At 36.3% G+C, this 26,577-nt stretch overlaps 1 protein-coding gene across 4 annotated transcripts in view; it reads right to left on the bottom strand.

Moving 5' to 3' along the window:
- Window positions 1-1,756: 1,756 nt before the first annotated feature.
- LOC128889465 (serine/threonine-protein kinase 25) overlaps window positions 1,757-26,577 on the bottom strand; it is a 240,027-nt gene continuing 215,206 nt past the window's right edge. For all 4 annotated transcript variants that reach the window (XM_054147124.1, XM_054147126.1, XM_054147125.1 and 1 more), the window contains 8 exons: window positions 13,804-13,969; window positions 12,704-12,861; window positions 9,360-9,545; window positions 8,218-8,363; window positions 6,631-6,913; window positions 4,883-5,224; window positions 3,988-4,214; window positions 1,757-3,037 (listed from right to left, as the gene is read on the bottom strand). In XM_054147124.1, the coding sequence (XP_054003099.1) occupies window positions 3,028-3,037; window positions 3,988-4,214; window positions 4,883-5,224; window positions 6,631-6,913; window positions 8,218-8,363; window positions 9,360-9,545; window positions 12,704-12,861; window positions 13,804-13,969 (1,518 nt within the window). In that variant the 3' untranslated portion in view covers window positions 1,757-3,027. The remainder of the gene's footprint in view (window positions 3,038-3,987; window positions 4,215-4,882; window positions 5,225-6,630; window positions 6,914-8,217; window positions 8,364-9,359; window positions 9,546-12,703; window positions 12,862-13,803; window positions 13,970-26,577) is intronic.

Raw genomic sequence — 26,577 nt, 5'->3', positions numbered from 1 at the left:
TTGTAACCCTCCGTTGCATAATGTAATTATTTAATTATATCCTTAATTACAAACTTAAATTATATCCTTATACACATTTGTTATATGTATATATGTGTATATTCACATATGAAATAAAGATCTATTTTCTTAAATTTGTCAATAAAGATGTACGTATTTGTTTAATTGTAACCCTCCGTTGCATGATGTAATCAATTGAATAAATTAATCCTGGAAAGTCCATTGAGGGAATTTTGCAGCAATTACACATGATGCTTTCGTATGGAAATGTTTAACATTTCTACAGGCTCGATCATGTATAGTTTACTTCGAACAGTAATTAATTCGTAAATGGACAAATAATCAGGAAATAATTTCTTCTTTGAAAGATTCGATAGAAAGCGTACGACAGAGGATTAAATCACCTTTGTAATGAAGATTGTATGCTAAATGTATAGTAGTGAGAAAGAAAGATTAATATTGGAAGGAATTTTTCCCAATCGTATTGGGTCAAATGTTTTAGTTAGCCTTCAAAATACCTACGACTAAGCAAATATTTTTAGACATTGTCTATATTTTCCTAAACGATGGCACCGCATTGTACTCAAATTGGAATTGATCTTTCTTACTCCCTACGTTAATATTTACGAAATCTCCAAAATAGATTCTGTTACTCAAGGATTCACGTTTATTGAAGTAGATAATTATACAGGTAATGTTTTATTCCTTATTCGATGTTCAAATATTTCATCTAGATACAAATTTTGCCTATCTCTGCTCAAAACATTGTACTCGAAGTAAAATCGACTTGTCAAAAACTATTATTCGAGGCCACTTCCTCTACCATGAATCGCGCCAATCGTGGCGTTTATTGCCACTCGAGCGTGCGTCTTTGAAACTCTGAAATAAGGACACAGAGTAGCAAGGTTGTCAAGGAAATGACGGGGATACTACTTTGGTGGCCTTGACCAGCTAAGTGATTTTATGCCAATTGAAATGACATGTAAAATACCGCAGATCAGTGTTTCTCAAACTCCACCCTTTTGGAATCCGCATTGATAAAGATTGATTAAAATTAAATTTGTATTTATTATTCAAATATTCAAATATATTCTAAAACTTATTTTTATTTAATAAAACACAGAAATGATTTTACAAATGGTTATTGGGATCGCATAATTCTTGATAGGATTTATCAAATAAAAATAAAAAATCTGTATTACTCGACTCGCAAGTAAAAATATCCCATTGTAATGGAAAAACATTGATTAAAATTTGTTTACTCTTCTTAGCTTATCCAGCAGCAGGATGAAGAGTGATATATCTGTCACTGGTACAAAATAAAAACTCAACTGCTGTGAATTTCCAAGATTTCCAATTATCAGAATATTTTTAATGCTGTGTTTAAAGTAAACCAATCTAATTTTTTTGTTTTAATTTTACAAGCAAATGCTAAAAAAGTAATAATTATGTCCTGCACGATACTTCGTCCTTCGCAAATTGGTGACTTCTTTCAATCTTGAAATATAAAATAAACTATAATTTTTATAAACAATGCAAAATATACTGTTCATACCCCATAATAAAATGCCTCATCTTATACTCAAATGTAGGCATTTTATATCATCATTGAGAATGACGATTGGCAAAAATTGTGCCGACAAATGATTCATTTATACTTCTCGTTTTCTTCTAGCAGTTCACCGCCGCCATCTTGTCCGCAGACCTTCCGAGGGCATAGTTTGAGAAACATCGTCGTAGGTACTGCAACAAGAGACGGAGAAAGCGTTCGTGCCTTTTCCTTCGTAGAATGGAAAACTAAAAGTACAAGGAATCGGTGTCTTCTCCGAAAGAGGCCCAAGACAATTGTTAACCCTAGCTCTGTGTATGGTTACACGAAAAAAATAGTGCTACTAAACGTAGGAAAACGGGATCGTGTTACGGAGCTGCGCAACCGACTGGCAGAGACGTCGATCATCAGAACAATAAGACTATCTTATCGTGCTACATACATATTTACAAAGCCTCCAGCGCGGAGACGTTCTCCTTCCTTCGACTTTTCCCCAAAAATCCGAAACGTGCACTAACGCAGGAAGCAACGGGAAGGCGCGTTCGTTCAAAGGACAGCTCTTTATTGTTTCTCCTGCTCGGCTGTGCTGACTGAAACTCCCTTATCTCTGTCTTTCTTATCCCATCGGTGAAATTGTTTAAATAAATATGTTTCGTCTATTATCGCGCGTTAAGAGCGCAGCTTTCATTCAGAACACGGCTATGATATCTCTGGGATAAAGACTTTGGGGTAGTGCATGTTCCGGATGTATCTACAACGAGGCAAGATTCTGTCATCCCTCCTCTTTCCCCTATTCATCAGACATCGGGCCGAGCCTATTAACTATGTTTCCACCGCTCTTCGAGGTTGCGTCGATACCGAACACGAAGAACGTACAAAGAATTCTGAACGATTGGCTGCATGATTTGCAAAAATATTTCTCGACTATCTCCTACTTGTCTTGCGTTTCATCTTTTTTTGTTTTCCGTAATTTTTCCAAATACTAACTTTTAACGATTCGGCGGGAAGGGGTTACTAATATTTTTTTTTCCTTTAGAAGTTTCAACGGTAACTGTCGCCCTCGCGCGAGGACAATTGGATGGTATAATCTTTTTTTTTTGCTCTAGCAGATAAATTTGTAAACTTGCGTCCTGTCTCGTCGCGAAAAGACGGCGGCGTCGTTTTTTCACGGTGAAATCAATCGTTCGTTATAATCGCGGGCGCTGCGACGCCGTGGTAATTAAAGGTATCGCGCGAACGTTTCGCGTCGTATCGGAAAAGGAGACAGGATGATTCAAATAAAACGAAAATCTGACGAAAGTTTGTTGGTGTTTTAGTCTCCGCAGACCGGAAGAGAAAGAAAACGTCCGGGTCGTTGCAGCGACAACGCACCGGCTCGTACGGAATAATAAACCTGATAAACGAGAAATAACGAGTCGTTACAACGTCAGGATGTTCTCGGACCACAATCTCTTGCGAACCCTCGCCCTCTCGCGTCCCTACGTATCCCTGGAAAAAAAGTACATGTTCATAGACTGATTTCAGAGTAAGGTAATATTATTGGATGGATGCATGATTATCCGGCCTTTTTTTTAAGACAACATTTTTTTGTAAGAATATTTTTAAATACAAATGAATGTAATTCAAATACAAAAATTGCGATATATGCCCTGACAATCGTAATTATTTCTTTATTGTTGGTATCTGACATCTTTAACAACGAATTCTTTTAAGCGAAGAAATGTTGATGTATTATTTTATTTGATTACAAATTGATCGAGAAACAATAAATATGCACACCAAGAAATAACGTCCATTTACATATGTATGTACTGTTAAATTGTAAACGGCAAGATATCATACATTTAGGCACACCAGTTCTTTACATTTTACACATTTTTGCATAATTTTTTACCGGTCACTAGTACAATAAAAAATATGATTTTAAATTATTTATTTCTTTATCCGAAACGATAACTGTGCACGCAAGTGTACGTTTGTAATTTCTCATAAAACATAACTAATGATACAAATTATGTATTCAAATTTCTTCAATCAGGAAAGGTCTAGCTACCTTTCTATGATAAATATTACACAATAGTGGCCGTTTCAAATGCATCGCCATATAAATATCAATACTTTTGCGTTTACTCTCACATAAATAGTAACTGTCTGTGCTTTTAGGCATGAAAGCTTCGATTTACATTAGAGAAAACATAAAATACAACAACAACAACAACAACAAAATTTATCGTAACTACCACATTTGCAATGCATCTACGTACTCGATAATCTGCGTTTTTGAGGAGTGACGCGATTTCCATGGTCGCTACTACATTTGCGTAATGTTATTACACAAGAAACTGAAAGTAATTAGAATTGTTCCGTAGGTCTCGAGGATCGAAAAGCAAACATCACGATGACGTTCATGATGCGAACAAATTAAAGAGAATCGTTACCTCAGAATGACCTTCTCCATTAGCATAGACAAACGACCCTCGGAGTGATTGGCAGGAAGCAAGGACTTGAGGAGCTCCCTGATGAGGGCCTCGGTCATTCCTGGCGAATTACGTTCCGCTGTCTCGAATGCCCCGCGTAGTTCGTCTATCGTGCCTCCGTTCTTTCGTATACCACTTCCGCCCTCGCCATTATTGTCTCTCACCGAATATTGATGTTTCCGTTGAAGCTGCGACAAATAAAGAGAACAAAAGATATATTTTAATGACAGTATAGAACCTATCTTCTTCATCGAAACTACGAACGAGCCAAGAGAAACGAAATATTGGGGTAATATTATGCGAGTTAGGTACTACGGCGTTCTTGTAAGGGAAAACAACCTAGGAAGTTGGATAAGTTATCTTTCTTGATTAATTTATTGCAACATAATAAACACGTTATTTATTCAAGACTTATTCAGGACAGAGTGTTTGAGAGTGAAAATTAATTGTAATAATGATGAAAAAAAAATTGACATCGCTATGCTAATTCTCGTGAACTTGATCACTTATTATCTGATATTAGAACATGTGTTTAATAATGGTAGTCACAATTTCTCTTGCAGAGTTTAACTTAAGAACCAAGATAATTAGTAAGACGATAAACGGACGCCTACTAACGGCTTATTACTATCAGTTACCACTGATAGGGGTTCTTATTCTAACGAACCCTCAAGAGTTGACAAAAACGAAAAAGGAAAGCCTTTTCTTTGTAAGCGGAAAATTAAAGTCTTCGTAAAACTCTAGTCACACGCTGTTGCAAGGAATATATTCATTTCTTAAATAACAACATCAGGGGGCGAACTCGACTTAGAATGGAACATTGATAATAATTAGTTGATTTAAGAAAGTTACTTACCTCGGAAAGAAGAGGTAAAACGACGTCGGAAAGAGCTGCGCTTCGCGGATGCTTCTGATCCTGTGAGCTCCTCGGTCTTTGTTTGTCTTCACCGAGCCTATGGTCCACCATAGGTACGACAGGTACGTCCGGTTTGCTACACCTCTTCTCTTTCGAACCAAAGTCCCTTTCTCGGACTTCTCTGTCCCTTTCTCGGCCCTCCCTGTCTCTGCCGTCTCTGGTATCACGGATCTCCTTCAGTTCCCTCAGCGAGGAGTCTCGATTGAAGTCGCGGTAATCGCGATCATCCCTTTTCTCCCGCGTATCAACCGGTGGAGGCGGTGCGGCCTCGTGCGGTCGGGACTGAAAAATATAATTAAATATATCGTTAAACAATCAGCTATATTAAAAACAGCGGAAGTATGACTTCATCCCAGTGGTACGCATAGTGTTAACATTTTCGCTGCGGACGAAAATAAGTAGCCGTTCGCTGGGAGCTGCAATTATGATATTTCTTTTAATGAAAAATTTCTTACAAATGTTCCGATTATTTTGAAAAACATTTACTTGCGGTAACTTATTTTATATATAATAATGTTGCGAGCACCCTTCGGATGGATTCAAATCTCTACATTTAATTACATTCCTATTGTACACATTTCTATTGTAAAGGTAATTGTTATTTATTAAAGTTCTTGTTAACTCGTGATGTCGAAACTCAACAATATCATTGCCGAACAAAAGAAATGAAAACTGAAAAATAATAAAAACAACCATATATTTTCAGTTGGACGCACATGTGCGTCATCCGCAGCGAAAGTGTTAAGTAATAGTACTTTCATAAAAATATCATGAATATCATAAATTCATTATTCTAAAAAGTAAACGAACTTCTATTAGTTCTTTACTACGGTTATACGGAATGAAATTAACTGTACAAGGACAATTATATTAGAGGGACCGAAAAGTAATGTCATTTTCTTTACATCAAAGTCAAATAAATTCTTAATAAGTTTCTATTTTTAATCAATTACGTAATCACTCTCGTTGTCAACAGCTTTTTGACATCTAGTGTGCAAATGTTTAATGCCAGATCGATAAAAATCAAGGAACTGATGAATGATAAATAAGAATTGACATTCGCAGAAACGACATTACTTTCCAGTCCACCTAATATAATATCGCGCAACACGCATAAATAAAGGTTTACAGCAAGGCAAGATTATTATTGCTCCGATATCAAAATCATTTAATCCTGTATGATGAAGGTAAAAACAGATTCGAAAATCCGTTTTTCTCATTCAAAGTTTGTCAGTGCTGAAGGTGTGGAATGAAATTTTCTTTCAATCGATCCTGTAAATGATAGTGATCGTTATTTTAATACTTTAAAGCAATTTAATACTTTTGTACTTCGATACTTGAGCACTTTACTGTTTAGGGAAGGAAAGAAACTTTGTTTGTCAGTTTTTCATTGTGAAAGAAAGTTTGTCAGTGTTGAAGATGTGGTATGAATTCTTCTTTCAATCGATGGTGTACATGTCAGTGATCGTTATTTAAATACTTTTGTACTTCAATACTTGAGTACTTTACTGTTTAGGGAAGGAAAGAAATAAAAAACATTGTCCACCATTCTGCATCTCTAATCGCTCACGTAGCTTGAATATGAAGCACAAGTACGACCGAATCCGCGATCCTCAAGGATCTCTGAATCCGTCAAAGGCTGAAGTGTATTCGGATTTAATTAGGATTGTACGGAAGCGGATGCTTACCGGTGTGTGCTTAGCTTGGCCATCGCGCACCGAGTCTCTCGATTCGCTCCTGTAATGGTTCAATGTAGAATCCTTCGGCGGAGACCTCGAGGCTCCGTTGGCGTGTGGCTTCGTTTGCTGATTGTGATTGGAGGATCTGTGGTTCGGCGTATGCGTTAGCGTCAACGAGGTCGGCTGATCGTCCAGCGGTAGCATGGGCACGACGGAACCCTTTACCCCGTGGGGACCCTTCACGGTCATTATCCATGGTTCGTCCATGTCGCTATCCTGCTTCGACTCCTCCCTGCAACAGGAACGAATATTGTGACACCATTTCCCATGATTATACTTATCAACTCCCCGAATCGTTGGAAATCCGTTTCAATCCCTTCGTGCTTTGGCAACCTTATGGTGTATCGTTTACGATACACATCAGTTCCGGATAATTACACTAGAGTTGATTCATGAATAGCTTCCGTTTTGTAAGTGACAATTTATTTTAAAATCTGTTATTACCAGACTGCGGATTTTATGCATTTAAGATATATAGTTACATGGAAAACATACAAAAAATGTAAATAATATATGTTGAATACATTCTGCAAGTAATATATTAAGTCATACTAAAAGTTTATGCCACTTATTCCTCTGTTACTAAAATTATTATGTGAAACATACTCTTAAGTTTTATAAAAAAAAAAGGTAATCTTTCTTATTTTATAATATTTTCTCACCTTTTTTTTAAATTAAATATTATACTACTAACCCAGACCTAATAATAAAATTGTTGTTTCATTTTGCCCAAGTGCACATACCTTTTGGTTATGCTTAGCATGTATTTATAACATTAGCTAGTATCACAGATGCATAAAATTAGCAGTCTACGTGTCATAATGAATCTTGATTAATTATACATATATTTGGAAGAATGCATATCTAGCTTCTGATATAAAAAATCATTAAAATGTAATTATTTGTTACTCGCACAGAAAGTTATTTATGAATGAACCCAATATATTATTAGGCAAGCTTGTTGTGGGCAACTTTGCAGTCGCAAACAAATATTCATTTTATGTTGTGATCATTTGGTTTAAAGTCATGTTTGAAATTTACGAAGATCAAAAATAAAATAAGTAATATCTTGTTCGAGACTGTAAAATTATCATTCTTTAACTTATATTATTATTATAATATCATCTGCGAGTCTTTATTTAATAGATCATCGTTTAACATTATTTCAGTACTTGTAACTTAGCTCAACAAATTCGTACTTCTTTCCTATTCTTGAAACAATAAAAAAAATGATATTATCTTTGTAAGCAAAATCTTATTTTAAAATATAACGAAATCAAAGTTTATATGTGAATTCTCTTTAATAGAGAATTATATTTCGAAAAATTGGATTATTTGTCTCAAACAAGCGTAATTCACTTAAATATTACTAAAAGACATAAAGTTGGCCATCTACAGATACAAAAAATGCTGAACACGTTCAAGTGACCCAAAAATAATTTGTTCTGTACAGAGGTAAAGCAAAAATGACGCAGCAGATGTATCGATAACACGTAGATAAAAACGATAATAATTTAAGTAGGCGTCGATACTCACGAATCCGAATTTTCGCTCTCCGTCTCGGATTCCTCGCTGCGCTGCGACTTCCACTTTTTATACCGGTCTATGAGATCGATCAGGTACGAGTTCTTCTTCGCCTTTCTGATGAATTGGAACTTCAACAGTTCTTTCGCCGTCGGCCTCTGAAGCAATCACGAAAAGGACGATTCATTGTCCCTCCAGAAAAAAAAAGCACGAGCACGATTCAAGGAAAGGGAAACGAAATAATCAAACGCGGAGTTAAGTTTCGGCGGAGATCATTCGATGAATTCGCGAGGACCGGAAGACGCTGACAAAAGGGAGATTGGAAAGATTGCTCGACGAAGTACGTGCTGATGGGATGCAGATTAGCAGGGAATCGTCGAAAAGATGGCCAAAATGCAATTTCTGAAGTTTCTAACGGCCTCTTTTTAAATATTGTGTCGTATACGTGTGTATTAAATGCTATTTGAAATTTGAAAAAATAGTAATTTGTTGTGGATATATATGTATATACAGCATAATTATAGCACTACATACAGTCAGTGTAATAAATATTCGCACAGAGACCATGTATTTTAAATTGGTTGCTGTACGAATGCTTCTTACACTGACTGTACATTTTTAAACTTTTCAGACTTTTGAGTAGGACCTGAAAAATATCAATTATATTATATATGCGACATGGAATAATCAAAATAGTGATTTTCACTTGATACAGTTACGTAACTGTAGCATGAACAACATAACTAAGCGAGTTTCGTTAACTTTAGAGTTGCGACTCGTGTAAATGAACTCTCTAATTTTTTTTTATAAAGTTAGACATTGTATTTAGTATATTATACATTAAAAAATATCAGGTGGTACATTCTCGTTATAAGAGTATAGTATTAAATAAGATTTCGTCATAAGGAGTATAGTATTAAATAAAATTACAGTTGTAGATTGTATCACCCGCGTTGTTCTCTATACGCAAGAAAATGTGAAAATTAAGGAAACGAGAAAAATCGTCAACTTTGAAGTGTTACATCTTAGAAATTAATCATTACATTTAGAGAACACAAATACTTGCGTATTTAAAAATTGAATTTTGGCCAGGTTATTCGCGAAATGAACCACTGCGTCGGCTTGTATTCAACGGTGCATGAAGATCAACTTACGTTTTCGGGGTCCTTGTTCAGACAGGCCTCGACGAACTCCTTGAACTGCTTCGTGTAATTTCCGGTTAGCTGAGGAGGATTGTTCTTCGGTATGAGGAACAGGACCCTCATGGGATGCAGTTCGCTGTTCGGCGGTTCTCCCTTGGCCAATTCGATCGCGGTGATGCCCAACGACCAAATGTCAGCCTGAGGAACAAGCGTTCTCCGTTTTACATAGTTGACGAGGTGTTAATGGAACGCTAATCGCTTCGTGACCGCTTTTTGCGCCTTCCAGGGGCCCGTAAAGACCGTCGAAAAAGGCAAGGAGGGACGACAGGTCGCTTTCATTATTATTTGATGTTCGACAAATAGGTATAAGGATGTGGATAGAGGGCTGAAATGGCTCCATATTATTAGGTAGTCACGAAAGTTTCTTTCGCGACTTGCGTTCAGCTGTTTCGTGTGCCAGTGTTTATATAAATATCGACCCTATCTCTTGGAAGTTGTTATTATAACAGTGACAGAGCAAAGAACATAAAACATGAGAAATTTTTGGGACAACTTAACACTTTTTTAAAAGTAGCTATAATATTTGAAGACCAAGAGGGAGAAACTCGTTACGTCCTAAAATTAAAAAATGGGGAAAATCGTGATTGTAGTTTACATAACTCCTAGGAGCATTAATAGTGGTTTAAAAATTCGGCAAAAATACATATTTCGAAGTTTAATGTATTTAATAGTTTAGAAATCAGGTGAAAGAAATTACCCAGGTAACGGAAAAGAGGGAAATTCGTTCTTATAGTCAACATCTTTTTCGATTGTATTTAACTGAGATGGAGTCTAACGATTTTGCACAACTTGATAAAATGTAATTTTGTTTTTGTGCTAAGCTACAGAGAAGATATCTTTAAAATATTTCTAAAACACGATAAATTAAAAGTGTGTAAGTAAAAGAATTCATCGGAAGCCAATATTTAGTACATACTTTAATATCTAATAATATTCCTTTAGTTGAATAACGAAATTAAGTATCTATGATTTCGAAAAGAATTTTATACTAAAAGATATATTAACATACATAAGTAAAATGATAATATGCAATCATATAAATATAATATAAAGTCATAAATTTTGAATTGCGTAAAAATTAAAACTTCTAGATCACGGTACAAATTATTGTAAACAGGAACGAATTCCTAATACTTCTATAGAGTACATAAACTTTATAGTACAATAACAAATTCCGAAGCTGGTTGTATTAGGAGACCAAGATGGTTAATGATTTCGAGAAGATGAATACAAATATTTAAACATTTGTGTTTCCTTTTTTCCCCGAGTATCTATCAGATCATGTTGACGATGACGTTCAACTATGTATATTTATTGAACGCTCGAGCAACAGCACTTGTAAACGTGCTTTAATTAGCTAATTATGTTTCGACCGCGTGAAGTGCGATTCTCTTCTGAATGATGGATACGATATGTACACAGCTTATTATACGAACAAGTGACGTCAGACATATCGAAATCGAACAAAAAACACAAGGTCATTTGCATATAGATTTACATATTATGGAGATGCTGTTAAGAATAAAACAACAAAAGTGGTCCTCTCGTAAAACCAAACCACTAGTTTCAAGTAATAAGGATACTTCTGTTAGTCATGCTACTTTGTCAGAAATATTAGACATCTCTCAAAGAAGGAGATTAGTCTAACGTGCTATCTATAAATGCAAATTCATGAACACGAGACGAAGAGAAATTATGGTGAAGCGTTGATCGATGAGACAGACACTTGTTCCCTTTTCTTTCCATCGTCATATGCAAATCTATATGCAAAACGGCTTGTGTTTTGCCTGATGTCACTTATTCGCATAATAAGCTATGTAGATTTCTTCACGATCGTGTATTTTATATTGCTATTTATCGTGTAGAAGAGGTCCTTACACTACGTGTTCGAAACGATAATGGCTAATTGAAGCACATTCACCTGCGTTGTCGCTCTTGTGGTTGATACGTAAATATACTGTGCAGAGATGAGAAAATGACTAGCAAGTCTGATTGCTAACAGTATAATTTTCTTGAGTGTATTACAGTATAGAATTCTGCATTCTTGGATCTTATATTGTAGAATAACATTGTATACTTTTGTATTCTATATTGTAGAGTAGAATTCTATATTCTTGTATCTGTAGTGTAATATAAAATTCTTCTTATTTAATGTATTGGAGCATTATACACATAATCCATATTGCAGTCTAGAATTCTTTAATATCTTTTTTATATTCTTTAATAGAATTTCAGGAAAAAGGTCTTCTTTTCATTTTTTATCTCTGAAACTAAACGTCGTATGAATAAACTCTAAATATAGAAAAGTTTCGTTTTGTTATTCTCTATAAGGTGATATTTTTTTTTAAATTCGATTATTCTACTGTTATTTTTTTTCTTTAAGATAACAACAACAGGATCAGACTACTACGAGATCTCAGGAAAAAGGTATTTTAAGTTTTTAATTTTTATCAGTGAAACTAAACGACGTATGAATAAACTGTAAATATAAAAAAAGTTCCGTCTTATCATTCCCCATAAGTTCATATTTTTTTTAAATTCACACCTTCTACGTCTTCCAGAATTTCCAGCAATAATCTTCCCGCAGGGGTTAATATAAAATTCAGTCTGTTTGAGATTTCAACTATTTTTAATTTGAGATTTCGAACCTACAACTCCTGCTTTATTTTCCAATTTCTCTTTATATTCCACCGGAAAGTACAAGCTACATAATTTTCTGAACGGCGAGTTACAATAATTATTAAACAATATTAGAATCCCTATTACTTAGCCAAGAAAACCTTTCAAACAACTATACGATCTTTGCACGGTATATAATTCATAAGAAAATTCTAAAATTAAATAGGAGCACAGAATTGGTCATTCATTGTGCTTGTCGGGAACTAAGGTTGTGTGAAATGACGAAGACCTAAGGGCAGAGTCCTTTCCCGTGAATACTTGCGCGAAAATAGACCGTCAGCTCGCGTCTACTCCTATTAGTTGTATTACTCTTGTTGGTTGCGAAGCTAATATTGGCTTTGGAAACGACCTGACGGTTACGGATACAGGTATCAGTGTGGGAAAGGTTCATGGACAGAGAAGAGAGCCGGGATTAAAGTTTCCAGAAGTTGTTCTACGCGAACTACGAAATCGTACTAAAACCGACCAAGTTGAGTCATTGGCAAGTAATGAAATTAAATCTGCAGGATTACCGACCTAGCCGCAGCCTGCAAACATCGCGTCCGAAACTACAATAACGAGATTGAAAATACGCCTCGACTCTCGGGACCACGTTTCGATTGGTCTTCTGTAATTACCTTGAAATCGTAGGAGGTCTGTTTGATCACTTCCGGTGCCATCCAGAACGGCGTCCCGACGAAAGTGTTCCGTTTGCTGGTCGTGTTGGTCAACTGTCCAGCCACGCCGAAGTCGGCTAGTTTAACGTCGCCCATTTCGCTCAACAGAACGTTCGCCGCTTTGAAACAAAACAATACGACAGTTATGGAAACAATTCTACCATTGCTGGAGTCGAGTATTTGTCGCGCACCGATACTTCTACTGGCAAAAAAACAGTGCTCGATACAAGCGTGCCTTAATTAATATTATTGCGATTTGAAAAGGTACGCAATTCTTATTAAATTGTTTCTACCTTGCTTAGTTGTTTTATCATGAAATTAACACTTACATAATTTAACCCTCTCTAGGCCGAATATTTGTTCTGCAAACTACTTGCAATTGCTTATACAGGATGCGAATATGGTCGAGAATGTGTGCAAATGCGAAAATATATGAAATATTAATAATAATTTACGTGCTATATCGTTTAGATGATTAGACATATGTACTTTCATTCTAGTTTTACTTCTTCTTCTGAAGTTTTGAAAATACGAAATTGCATATAAATTCACAGTTGAGTCATTATAAACAAAATATCTTCGCAACTTAACGCGCTACGAACAGTCAAGGCAGTAATCGTTACTAACCAAGTTACTAATCGTTATATAATAATAAACGGTGACTGAGAAATTATTTCCTCCTTCGAACAGCGATACTTGTGTTAGAAAAAGTATGAGTAATACAGCGAGTTAAAATAATTATTTCCACTTGTACTTTTAAAGTAATTATATTGCACTTGTTATCTCACTATATTGGACAGCTAAATAAACAAACATTTAAAAATCATCTAACGTAAAATTTCCACGATAAATTCGGATACGAACAAAGTTTAAAAAATATTCAGAAATAATAGACAGAGAATGACGATCAAAGAAAGACCACGAGCATTTTGCACACTCTTTACACGCAGACTGCGTCTGGAGGGTTCAAAGCACGATGGTTTCTTCTTAACAAATGATCCTCCTCAAGAGACACTAAGAGCTTATTATTCTTTGCTTTCTTCTTTTTCCAGCGAATTCACCTTTAATATCGCGATGAAGCTTCCGTTCGCTGTGAAGATAATCCAACCCTTTGAGCACCTCGCGCAATATCACCGCGATATGCATTTCCTCGAAGCTACCGGCCTTCATCAAGTCCAGGGCCGAGCCGCCACCCAAGTACTCCATAATAATCCATAGTTTCGTTCCCTGCAAACAGAGGAAGATTCACGTTTTACCCATCCGTTCGGAAAACGCTTCCGCGTCTGGAAATTACGTTTACGGTTCGGCTATTAAATTGTCAGCCAATCGTTGTTCGTTTTTTACCGTTGAACAGATCGTGATCTGATTAACATCAAACTTGCCGTAATCGATCAAGGGGGAGGGAGAGCAATTTGTTGGGGGACCTGGACTTATCCTTTAATGTAGGAACCATTTAAATGTCAGAGATGGGCAAAACCCTAGGCTTCGAATAAATCTGAAATTTGCCGATGTGTTTGTCATGTTTCCTCCTTCGAAAAATGTTCAAAAGGGGAAACGAGACAAACATATTGTGACGCGTGGCGGAGAAAGAGAAGAAGCTCACGCGTCACAGCAATTTATTTAACAAATTTATATATATTTTACTTGCTTATCGGTAAGGTCAGGTCTTTGTCGCAGCAGTCCCGTACGGGCCCTGTCTCGTATGTGAATTTCTAAGTGAAATCTGGATAGAAATGTAAGGATGCGAGCGGATTGAAACGGTGAATACGAATTACAATGATAATTTTACTGCTGAAAGAAGGCTATCGTGTTTAATTGAATAGAACTTCGGATTATGGTACAGTTAGAAATGATATACTTGTAATTTAAACAAATGACTCGAACAACGATGTCAGAAATACAGAAATTTGCTCTTTTAATTAGTTGCGATCTTTCGTTCTCTCGTTCTCACTTTACAATAGCAGTATATTATATATATAAATAAAACTATCGGAATAAATGTACAATAATCAGTTAGGTACCACCCATGAACATCAATTTGGGTTTACCCGGAAATGAAATATCATTTTTGATATTCCGAGTGGTCACAATTATGCAAAAGTACATATAACAATATCGTATTGAAAGATAACACTCACCACTAAGATTTATGATAGAATTTATCGCTGGGATATTCAGCTACGATACTGAGACTGGTGGGTGCTGTTCGTCGATGATGCTCTGGTCGGAGGAAAAGCACACACACGTGAAAGAATTATAATTTACGTAATCAAAAGCGAAATTACTATTTACAAAAAGGAAAAAGAAAATCTAAATCTAAAATGTTTTAAATAAATTAAAATAAAAATTATTTTAACGAGGAATAAGAGTCCTTGCCTATCACTCACTTTTCACAAAATGAATTTACTTTAATACGGCAACTCTGCTCTAAACTATTCGCTCGGACTACTATCACGCTTTCGCGACTGTACGATGACAAGTGATCTCGGCTCGCGCTTTGCTCAACCACGTAAACTCTGTCGAACGTTCTAGAAGGTTCGAAAACAAATGATCTAGAAGCACGCGATGGAAGATTCGTTGATATAAAAACTACCAACATTGCTCGGCGACTTGGTACGCGCGAGAATCTTGTGTTGACAAATGGTACCATCCCTTCGCGTCTCGCGCCGCCGAATTGCTCAATTCGTCCACGCGACAACGTTACGCGAGTGCGAAACACAAGGCCGCTTCAAGTTATACCTTAGCTTCCAGAACGTTCGAAATGAAGAAATGCCGAAAGAAATGCTTAACTCGATTTCGTGGTATTTGTACATCTCTCCTTCGAGCGATGTCTGTAACCGTCGTATCAAATATTTAAGAGAAACGAATAATATTTGAATTTAGCAATGATACGTTGTGTGCTTATCCTTTACCACGACGCTTGAATATTTATATCGTATATATAACAATCAACGCATTACTTTCGCAAGACGCAACGCGTACATACTATTATATTTACAATGCGAAACATATTAAACACATTAAACATATTTACAAGATTTACCCGCGGCGTGACGTTGCCAGCAGGGCGAAAGTGGCGTAACGACGTTGATTTCATGGAGAGAATGTGTATTCTTTCTCATAACGAATTTAGCAAACTACCGTCAAAGGCTAGGTTTGTGTTCGATTAGAACGAATTCGGGATGGTAAACCATCTCGAACACATTCCTGCCGACGAAATCAAGAAAAATACAAATTTTAATTGTCAACACGTAACAATATCGGCAAACTTCAGATTTATTCGAAGCCTAGGGTTTTGACCATCGCTGTTAAATGTAATACTAATCGCACTTAATATAGGGCATAGCAATCTCAACTAAGTGTGATAATTAAGATATTATAGAGGAAAGTCATTTTCTTTAAGACTGTTGTTAACTTAACGACTTCGATGTCTTGTGTTATTCATTCGTGTTCTGAACAAGCAGTTACATATTGTGAGTTAGTACGTATATTATAAACTACACTAAAATCCCTAAATAACAATCTAACACTTAAGGTAGGACAGTAGTTGAGATTCTATCAATAGTCGAGAATATCAATTGAGATCTTCTTAAATAAGTAAAATGTAGCAGTAGTTCTATGTAGCAGTGGTTCTACCAACACTAGTGACTATAAGGCGATCTTATTTGTTGTATAAATTAATAACCATCATTGTTTTTAATATACCACTATCCTGTACATTTTAATATCCTATTATAGAGAAACAGGATGGTCGAAGAAACAGCCACAATTTTGCATCGAAAATTCTTGTTGAGTATTGAATCAAATCAACAAGAAAATCTTTAGTTTCTTTGTTTAAGATAACAATTAAAGGCTCTACAATCCTCGCAGTAAGAGGACTATGAACATGACATATGTAATCAACAAGAAAATCTTTAATTTCTTTGTTCAAGATAAAAATTAAAGGCTCTACAATCCTCACAGGACTACGAACATGATCATATGTGATACTTTCCACGTGCAATTCTTCATAGAAAAAAATCATTCGTAGACCTAAAAAGAGTGAATTGAATTTAGCTACTGTCCAGCACGCCCAGGTCCTGACGCATTAGCGGCTATTTTGCAAATTACGTGTGCCGTTCGCAAACGGCGGGCCGTCGTTGTTAAGCCATCAATCTTTGTTGGCTTAATGGCCGTGCCAACGCAGAACCGCGCCTTCCGCGATAATTATATCCGACATCGATGTCCAATCGGTGCGCTACCAACGTTACGCACTGGTGTTAAACCTGACTCGTTGGTTATCCGATAATCGAGGGACTAATCATTGGCTCGTACAAGGATGCTCGAGATTCCCGCTCTTTGGTCACCGGCTTGTGAAAGAATCACTAAGCAACCGCGATCGAAGCAGGATGATGACTCGGGTTAGAATGGAGGATGGTCATTCTCGAACGATGAAAAAAACGGTTGTCAAGGTAACCGCTTTTATTTTAGTTATTTTCGTAACCTGGTTTTACTAAATTAACACTTTGTCCAATGGGAATCTATTCATAGCTCTTTCGATTTCGGCGTCCACCTAATAGCGTCTTTTATCTGTGCTTTTGATTATCAATAGACTGCGAATGTTCGTGCATTTACAGTAAGTGTAGAATGTATTCGTACACCGATCAATTTCCTAAAAAACTTTTGTGTGAAATTGTAGTTTTCCTAATTCCTTTTTTTATAATCAATGATATTTTACATATTTTCAGAAATTTCTAAAATAGATACAGTCCAAACAACATTTAGTAGTTAATATGATTTGTGAAATTAACAAAAAAATGCGAAAAGTGGGTAAAAATATAGAAGCAATAAGTATTTGTACGGTTCCTATGACGAACCATTTAGAGTAGAGTTTGTAACGTAAACACATTAGTTTATTACTTCGTACGAATTAGAAAACATCAAATTTCCAGTAAAGTACTTTTAAAAATGGCTCTAATAGAGGAATTTAGTTAATTTAGTGCTTAGAAGAGTTGCAATAATTATAAAATCAAAAGGAAATCCCACGAAGGAAGTATTAATGTAAATTTCTTTTTTTTTTGTTTTTAAATTAAACAGTCGTACGAATACTTATTGCTTCAATATTTCTATCGATTAATTGTTTTTTTCTTGTTAATTTCGCAACTTACATAAATAGCTATTCTTTTTTTTTAATCTATCTATTCTAGAGATTTCCGAGAATATGTAGAATGTCATTGTTTATCAAAAGTAAGTTAATAAATTACAATTTTACATAGTTTTTTTTTGGAAATTGATCAGTGTACGAATACTTTCTACACCCACTGTATGGCAAATGTATAAAAATGTCTGCATATTCGCAAAATATATAAAATATCAACTACGAAATTTATATTGCACTGTTTAGAAGGTATACTTTCATTTATATCTCAATTATTTATTTCGATCCAAAAGAACATGAATTTGCATAAATACACGCAGTTTATACGCCCTCATTTCCCCGTATTTTTACTTGCCATAAATGTATAAACATCCGCAGTCTAATAATAATCGTGGCAAGGTATGGTGTAAAAATATTGCAACGAATGATTTAGATGGACCTAAAATGAATAAGATTCTAATTCGAGCTCACGTGAAAGCCTGAAGCTTCCGATCACTGAACTGACCTGTATTAGTGAGCTATTGATGGGATCCATTAAGGAGCTATTTAAAACGTTTATATACACTATGTAACGGCAGAAAAGCCGGAAAGTTTGCTCACTTAACTTCAAAGCGTGTCGACAAGTTTCGCGAACCAATGAAGTATGAAAACACTCGCCTGGCATTGGCTGTCGACGGAATTTCGAGAATAGATCATTTACGAAATTGCAGAAATAATCGCGGGAGAAGTGCGACAACTCGAAAATTCAAAACATTTGTAACTTTGCAGACATGTAGTTGAAGTGACGCTGACGTAAATGTATCCTGTTTTGATAATGGACAGGTCCATGGTAACTCGAAAATTCAAACCATTCGAAGGTTTGCAGATATATAGGTTAGCAAATGTGTTTCGACATTGATAGAAGCCAAGAGTGGAAATATCCCATTACAAAATTTGTGTGTTTTTGTACTTTCACGAGTATCTGTGAAAGCGTAAAAAAATATCGAAAAAGAGTTCGATTCGTAAATTTACTTCGAAGAAACAATTATCGAAGAAGCAGAATCAATATTTCCTTACTCAAAATTTGATTTTATTATTACAGAATATAAAAGAATTACTAAATTTTGAATGTAAGTCTCTTTTTATATCGTTCTCGATTTTGCAGATATTTTCGCTCATTCTTGTAGCAGTGCATCTACCACTAGTCATATTTTGTAATTAACATAAATTGTAATGACTCAATGAAATCGATCCATGATATTCATAACAATATAAACGCTACCTTTATATGAGTTGGATGATTAGATAAAAAGCGTGCAAAATTAAATCAAACATCAGATATGAAAATAAAGTTTCGCCTCTGCTTTTGTTTTTTTCGTTATTAATTTTGATGTCTGATCAATTATTTTTCAAGAAATATCGTTTCTATTAACTATCAACACCTCTTATTAAACTGTCTTTAGCTTTTCACCTTCTCTACTTTTTATTAATTTCAAAAACTGTATAAATCAATTCTGAAGATGACTCAAATTCAGAGACGAAACGTAAATAAAACATTACTTGTGCTAAACGAAGGCTTACCTCTTTCGAAGGTTCCTTTAATTCCTGACCCTTTTCAAGAATGCTTCGTGCTCTCTCCGATAATTCCCCGACAATGCGAGTCGAGCATGATTTTTCAAGGAAACGTCGACAATGAAAGTCGATCGAGTTAATGGACTAACAGCTACTAAAAGGGTTTCCTGATTTCGTGGGAAGCTGTCGAGACGGGTGAGTCTATACGACACGAATAGTTAGGAAAGTTTAACTGCGTTTCTTGCCGGAGTTAGCGTGGCTGTCGTGGGAAGAGAGACGACGAAGAAATTGAAGAAAGGATCGTGAAAGGACTTGACCACGTCCAGCAAACCTGAAACTCTTTTTCAGAGATCTTTTGCTACGGTCCGTGAAAGTATGTACACACAGAAGATAGATGGAATCACTTCGAAGGGATTTCACAGTCGTTGCTAGCACGAGTTCCTCGTGTCTTCTTTCGGGGGCTCCAATTTTCATTTCCATTGGTCGATACATCTTTAACCCTTTGCGGTCGTACTCTCAGCCACCGAAGCAAAGAACCATACTAATCTTATATTATATTCCGCAGACTGAATCGATTTAAGCCATTAGACAATAGTAATAGATTTTAAGATATTAAAGTTTCCACGCACAATTTTGTATTGAAAAAAATCATTCGTTATCCCCAAATATCCAGTAAAAGACCCTGCAAGATTCATAAAGATCTGTTTAACCCTTTGCACTCGAGAGGTGACTCTCAGTCACCATTAGATTTCACGCAGCAAATCTAAAATACCTAATGTTTCTTTAGGTTTAATTTCTTTGGAGCTCGAAGAGTCGATAAAATGATTGTCGGCGAGGTAAAGGTAACCTTATTCTCAAATCTAAATAGCTTCGAATTTATGGCAGATAGAATACTAAGGAACATCTTGAGTTGCTGATAGATATCAGAAAAAAAGGCCTCGAGTGCAAAGGGTTAAAATATATAGGATACTAGGATATTAAAAACAATGATGGTTATTAATTTATACAACAGATAACATCGCCTTTTAGTTACCTTATAGTCACTAGTGTTGGTAGAACCACTGCTATATAGAACTACTGCTATATTTTACTTATTTAAGATCTCAATTGATATTGTCAACTATTGATAAAATCTCAACTACTGACGCTCCTACATTAAGTGTTGGATTGTTATTTAGAGATTTTAGTTTAGTTTGTAATATATGTACTAACTCACAACACGTAACTGCTTACTATGTTTATTTTATGAGAGTATAACTCGGAGGTCAGAACACGGATGAACCACACAAGACCTCGAGTCGTTAAGTTTACGATACACATAATAGATGTCACGATTAGTATTCTTTCTTTCTTTCTTTATTTATTTATTTAAGGTGTTATAGACATTAGAGGTCTATGTTACACGACAATCTATTTTCTTAAAAAATTCATAAAGAAATGCCTCGTTTTCAGCGTCCTGTGTTCCTCCCGTAAATACCATATCAGGAAGGTTTGAAAGTTTTCGACAGGAGCGTTCGATTACAGAAGTTTCGCGAAAATGCCACGGAAAATTAGACCTGGCGAATCCGTTTGTTCGGGCACGGATTGCTTATTTTTATACGCGGCGCTTTCAGAGCGGCTCTCGACGATACCTGAATGCGACATACCAGACGTGACACGCTCCTCGTGACGCGGCCGTTTTTAATGCGAGGCGACATTCATTAAACTGAAAAGCATTTTTTCCCTTCCTTCATTCAGCAGCCGTCTCTCTGTCCGCGAGATAAAAGAATCGCGAGAACAACCACGTGGAGTGAAAACGACAAACGGAAACACCGCAGGCAACGATAGGACAACGTCGTATTAGTTCCCCGGCCATTATTGGAAATACCAGAATGAAAGTATCGCTAGTGATCAAAATTTTATTTCTATTCCTCCGCTGGATTTTTTTGTTATCAATGTTTCCTCCGTGTTACGGGGTGTCGCGAGATGAAAAATACAAAAAGGGAATACAATAGGTATACTCAAAAGTAGGTATACAGTAACATCATTTTAAATAAAGTTTTAAAGTTTAAAGTTTTAAAGTTTAAAGTTTTTAGTGCAAGCACTAAAATTCGAAACATGTGCTCTTTTGGAATGTGTGACCGAGGGAAGATTAAAATTTTCCTTGGTGTTTCTTTATAAATAAGTGGTAAATTTAATTTTGTAAGACGCAGGATTAATTTCTACGTCTAATATAATCGAACGGGAACCTTCAAAGCGTAGGAAAGTCGAAACGCGTACCCAGGTATTCGGTCATCGACATAAGGGTTAGCGGAGCTTTCCATCATGGCGTCGTCCCGCGTTTGTCTGCCGCGCAAATTAACATACTCCTGATGAAACGACGGAGCAAGGAATTCCGCCAAAGTGTCGTGCTCGAAAACGTGCTCGTCACCGACTCAAGCATACCGTTTTACGTCCAAAGTAGCTTCCGCTTATTAGAACCGGGAGTAATTAATCCTGACGCGTCTGTTTGTCTTCCTTAATTAAAAACACCACACGGTGGGGTTGACGAGACCTGAAGAGGAGATGACATTCCTTCGTCTTGCGGGATCAAGGCTAACGAAAATTATTTGAAAGGCTGGTGTTTTTTCGTGCGGACTCCTGTCGCGCTTGGCATTCGAGCGAAGAAATTCGCTGTAAAAAGAGCAAACACGCGAGACCTGGCTAAATAAAGTACGAGAAAAACGTCGTAATGCCTTCCTTCGTGGATCCCGCGTTCATTCCCTTGCCGTCCAACCCCATTTTGATCCTCGAAGCGAGCCCGAGTCGCGAAAGGGATGATTGAGGTACGATGTAATATTTGTTCTGCAAAAACTTTGAATTATTTCGAATTTGATATTATTTGTTCATATTTTTGTTCGTTTGATGACTGTGAGTTGTGCTAAATTTAGTACAATGCTATTATTGGATTGAAATGCCATTAGTGTACGTATAAGGTGTAGACATTGATTTTATGCTTTTATATTTAATCATTTATGACTGTAGTTTAAGTAGAAATATTTGAACGTAATTTTGATATTGTATGTTGAATTACCAACCTTCTATGTTCTCGATCTAGTCTCTTTTCCTTATTGTTATCATTCTAATACATTACAAACATGCTTGATAATTACAATAATGGTAGAAGAATAACAATAAGCAAAATTTGATGGCTGCTAAAGTACGAAGATGCATTGCAGTTACAAATAGGTTAAGAATTTAGAAGGTTAGTACTGTAATGTACTAAAATAACAAATAGATATATCTATTTAAACTAGAGTTATAAAGGATTGTGCATTGTCTTTTATTAGATAAATAAATGGAATTAAAAAGAATGTTTTTTTTTTTTAAATTGCTTTTTATCGATTATGTCTATAGCTTTGGAGTTTTTATATCCCGTCTTATTTCATTAACGATTTCTAAGTTTGGAATTTCGAAAACAAAAGTTATGAACTTTGCAAAGTTTCAAGTTGTTTCTCCCAGGTGTTACTTTATGCACTTATGGCAATAAGAAATATGGTAATATGTATGCTGATGTGCGCAAATTTATAAGTTTATAAAATATACAAAAATTAAATACACGTTACACCGTTTAGAAGATAAGATATACTTTCATTTAAATTTAATTTCTGTGCCTATTCACGAAAGGGCTCACGATATCCGATGCTTACGCTTTTAATTGATAAAATATCTTGCTAAAAGAAAGGCAGTAGTTTCTATTTCACGCAGTTGCCGCACGTAGTCTTCTTAAAGAACGTTTGTACCGATACGGTAAATCTCGTCGAGTTGAAGCCATTTCTACTGCGAGAACGTTTTTCCCACAAATTCCTGAAACTGCTGACTTGGAGGGGAGATAAGAGGTATCGAGTTTCGTCTCACTGGCTTTTCAGTTGCAGGACCCAGGTCCTGATCGTACCGCGACTCGAGAAGATTTACTGTAATTCGACTGAAATGTTCCAAAGTCAGAGTCCTAGAATGATAGTTGCGCCCAAGACAAGGTCGTGCTAACAAGAAGTACCCTGAAGTACCATACACAATATATTGGTTACCAGATGTTTCAAACAATGTAAATTCTTTGCACTCGGAGCCATTTCTTTACAGTATGTGCAAATAGGAATCACGTCGTGTTAAATAATATAACTTATAAAGCATGTGATTTATTGTAACGGTACTTGAGCTTACACGAATCTTCATATCTTTATTTCATTAATAAATTTTAGGGGAAGAAATAATTAACCAACATTCCTACATATTTTTAGAGTAGAATTTGCGCAAATTAAAGTTTATTATTTTTAATGTTACCCTCTTATGAATTTCTTTTCTTATTAATTTTATTTTAAATTGCTTGCTGTACGAATACTTCTTACACTGACTGTATATCAGAATCCACGTCGTTCATCTCTTTCTGAAACAGGTGCAATAAATCGGCGTTTACGTTATGGCAAACATTATGAATAATCAAACAGTACGTCGATCGATTACTGTCACGAAAGTAGACCATTTACCGCCCCAAAGAGAACTTTTATCTATGTATGCAGCAACGCTACTCGAAACCCGAAGGGATGATATTCTTTTGTCGCAGGAAGAGGGGTGACGAAAATTACTTGAAAGGCCTGGTGTTTTTTTCGCAGGGTGGGTTCTCTGTTTTTCTCTATGGACGCGTGACATTCGAGCGAAGGAATTCGTTGTAAAAAGAGCAAGCCACGCCAGACCTGGCTAAGTGAAATCCAAGAAAAGCGTCGTAATGCCTTCCTCCGCGGCTCTCACGTTCGCCGACCCACCCCCGCCGCCATTCACCCCCGTTTCGGCTCTCGAAGCGAGCGCGAAACACGAAGAGAGAAAGAAGTGTCTGGCGAATAGGGGAATGATTTAGCAACCCCCTGGTTGCGTCTGCAGAAGTGGCCTGGTTGAAAACCGGGTTGAATGAACCCTCGCGAGTCCGACCACCTACGTCGACAGGGATCTACATGAGAATAAACGCAGCCGGCCCCGCTGCGTTGCGCCTTCTGACCGTAGGACGATGATAAATGGTGTCATTTTATGGACAACCGTACACGTTCACCCTGCACCACGAACGCGGAGCCGCTAGTGACTGGACACCGTCAGTTTGCCATGTGAAAATTATACCCCATAAAGTGTCGGACGCTTGTCAACCCGCGCGCGTCCCTCGTCACGGCTGAAACATGATCGAGAGGTCTTCGAGGATTTCTTCTCGAAGACGTTCTCGTCTATAGTCTTCGGTCTCGCAGTTCCTTTCGTTTGATTTAGGGCCACGTTTCCTTGGCTACGTTTCCTTGTATTCGAGCTGGAACTGTTAAACGAATAGGTGCGTGAATTATTCTCGGAATCTCTGAACAGTCTCTTGGCGAGGATTCGGTCGAGGAGTCAGCGTTAGTTGAAGAGTAACTTGTTTCGTTTCTTTTGGCTTTAGATTTTTTCGTACGGTGTCCATGGATCCCTAGGGGGTGGGTTTTTGCATTCTGTTTTATTAGTTCTTGTGGACTGCCTTAGCGGAAGGAGTCTGTGGGAATGTGAAATTTAAAGACGTTTATCTTAGACTATTTGAGATCATGGATTGAAATGGCAATGGCATTTGGTTGAAAAATGAATATTAGAATAAGAGTTGTGGAGAGGTTTATATTAATAGTTACCAAAAAGTCTCTTTGCGAGTGATTTTTGTTGCCCTCAGGGGTTGTAGCTATGTTTAATTGTAGCTAAAGTACCGGTTTAGCAATCTTGAGCTATAGAAGGGGTAGCAGGTCCCTACAGATATGAGAGTTAATCCTTTGCACTCGGATGTCTCTTCTGAGGGGACATAGTAAGCCCAGGCAAACTTTATTAGAGAATAAATTTATGGTGGCGTGGAATTTGTAAAAGTGTACGATTCCTTAAAGGTTTCCAATGCTTGAAGGCTTGAAGGCCGTGTAATAGTTAATTTTATGCAACTAAATGGTATATTACCAAAGCAGAGTGCTTCTTCAAATTGAATATTTGACACTTTGAAAATATAAAATTGAAGTATTTCGTAGTTTAAAATATGAACAGTTTGAACGACAACATACTGTGTTAGAAATAAACAAAAATTCAAGTTAATATATTTATATATACCCACTAAAAAATATCAGCTCATAGGTGATGATGAGACAAAACTTTTTTATATTTACAATTTTTTGGAAGGACGCTTAGTTTCGAAAATAAAAAATGAATAGTTACACATTCGTTGCAAAAATTGAATTTCGGGAAAAAGCTCTTCTTTTCATTTTTTTATCACTGAAACTAAACGTCGTTTGAATAAACTATAAATACAGAAAAGTTTCGTTTTGTCATTCTCTATAAGGTGCTATTTTTTTTAAATTCGATTATTCGACTGTTATTTTGTTTTTCTTTAAGGTATTTTAATTTTTTAATTTTATTTTTTAAACTAAACGTCGTATGAATAAACTGTAAATATAAAAAAGTTCCGTCTTATCATTTCCTATAAACTGATACTTTTTTTAGAATTCACACTTGTACGCCTCTCAGAATTTCCAATAAAAATTGTCCCATGGTCAAAAGGTTAATTCGCCTAATTTTTATAAGGGAAACGAATAGAATTTAAATAGAAAACAGCAGGATCGAAATGGTTAATTGCTCTCACCGAGACTAGATTGTCTAGAAGTTAATCGTGAACCTAAACATTTTACAAAAAAACCTGCTAATATTGTTACGATGTTGTATTATGTAGCTGGAAAATTAAATTGTAAATATTTTTCTATGCTTCTAACGACTATTTCCACGCGATGGTATATATAAAAGAACGCAGGAACTAAACGCACACGTACGTATATACCAAGTATCCCTCGACTGATTAAATCCGTAAAAGGTTAATTTCGGTTGTCAGTGAAATTCATGCTTTTCCCAAATCGATCCAGTTGCAATTCTGAAGTAACGGAACCAGCGTCCAGGCATCGAGTATCCTGCGGGGTTCCTGCTGGCGTCTTTCCTGCCCATTACGCTCGGTTCATTGTTTCTCGAACAAAGACGATTCTCCGACGGCGCGTACTTGTGGCCCGTTCAGACTGAAACGAGCATCTCGGGTTTTATGAACGAGTGAATCTAATTGGACGCTTATTACACGACCTACCGTTCGGCCTCCGATGCCGAACGGTCG

Source organism: Hylaeus anthracinus, unplaced genomic scaffold (genome assembly GCF_026225885.1).
Source record: "Hylaeus anthracinus isolate JK02 unplaced genomic scaffold, UHH_iyHylAnth1.0_haploid 11997, whole genome shotgun sequence".
NCBI lineage: Eukaryota > Metazoa > Arthropoda > Insecta > Hymenoptera > Colletidae > Hylaeus > Hylaeus anthracinus.
The sequence above is the reverse complement of the archived record's forward strand: the minus strand, read 5'-3'. Positions and strand labels throughout refer to the sequence as shown.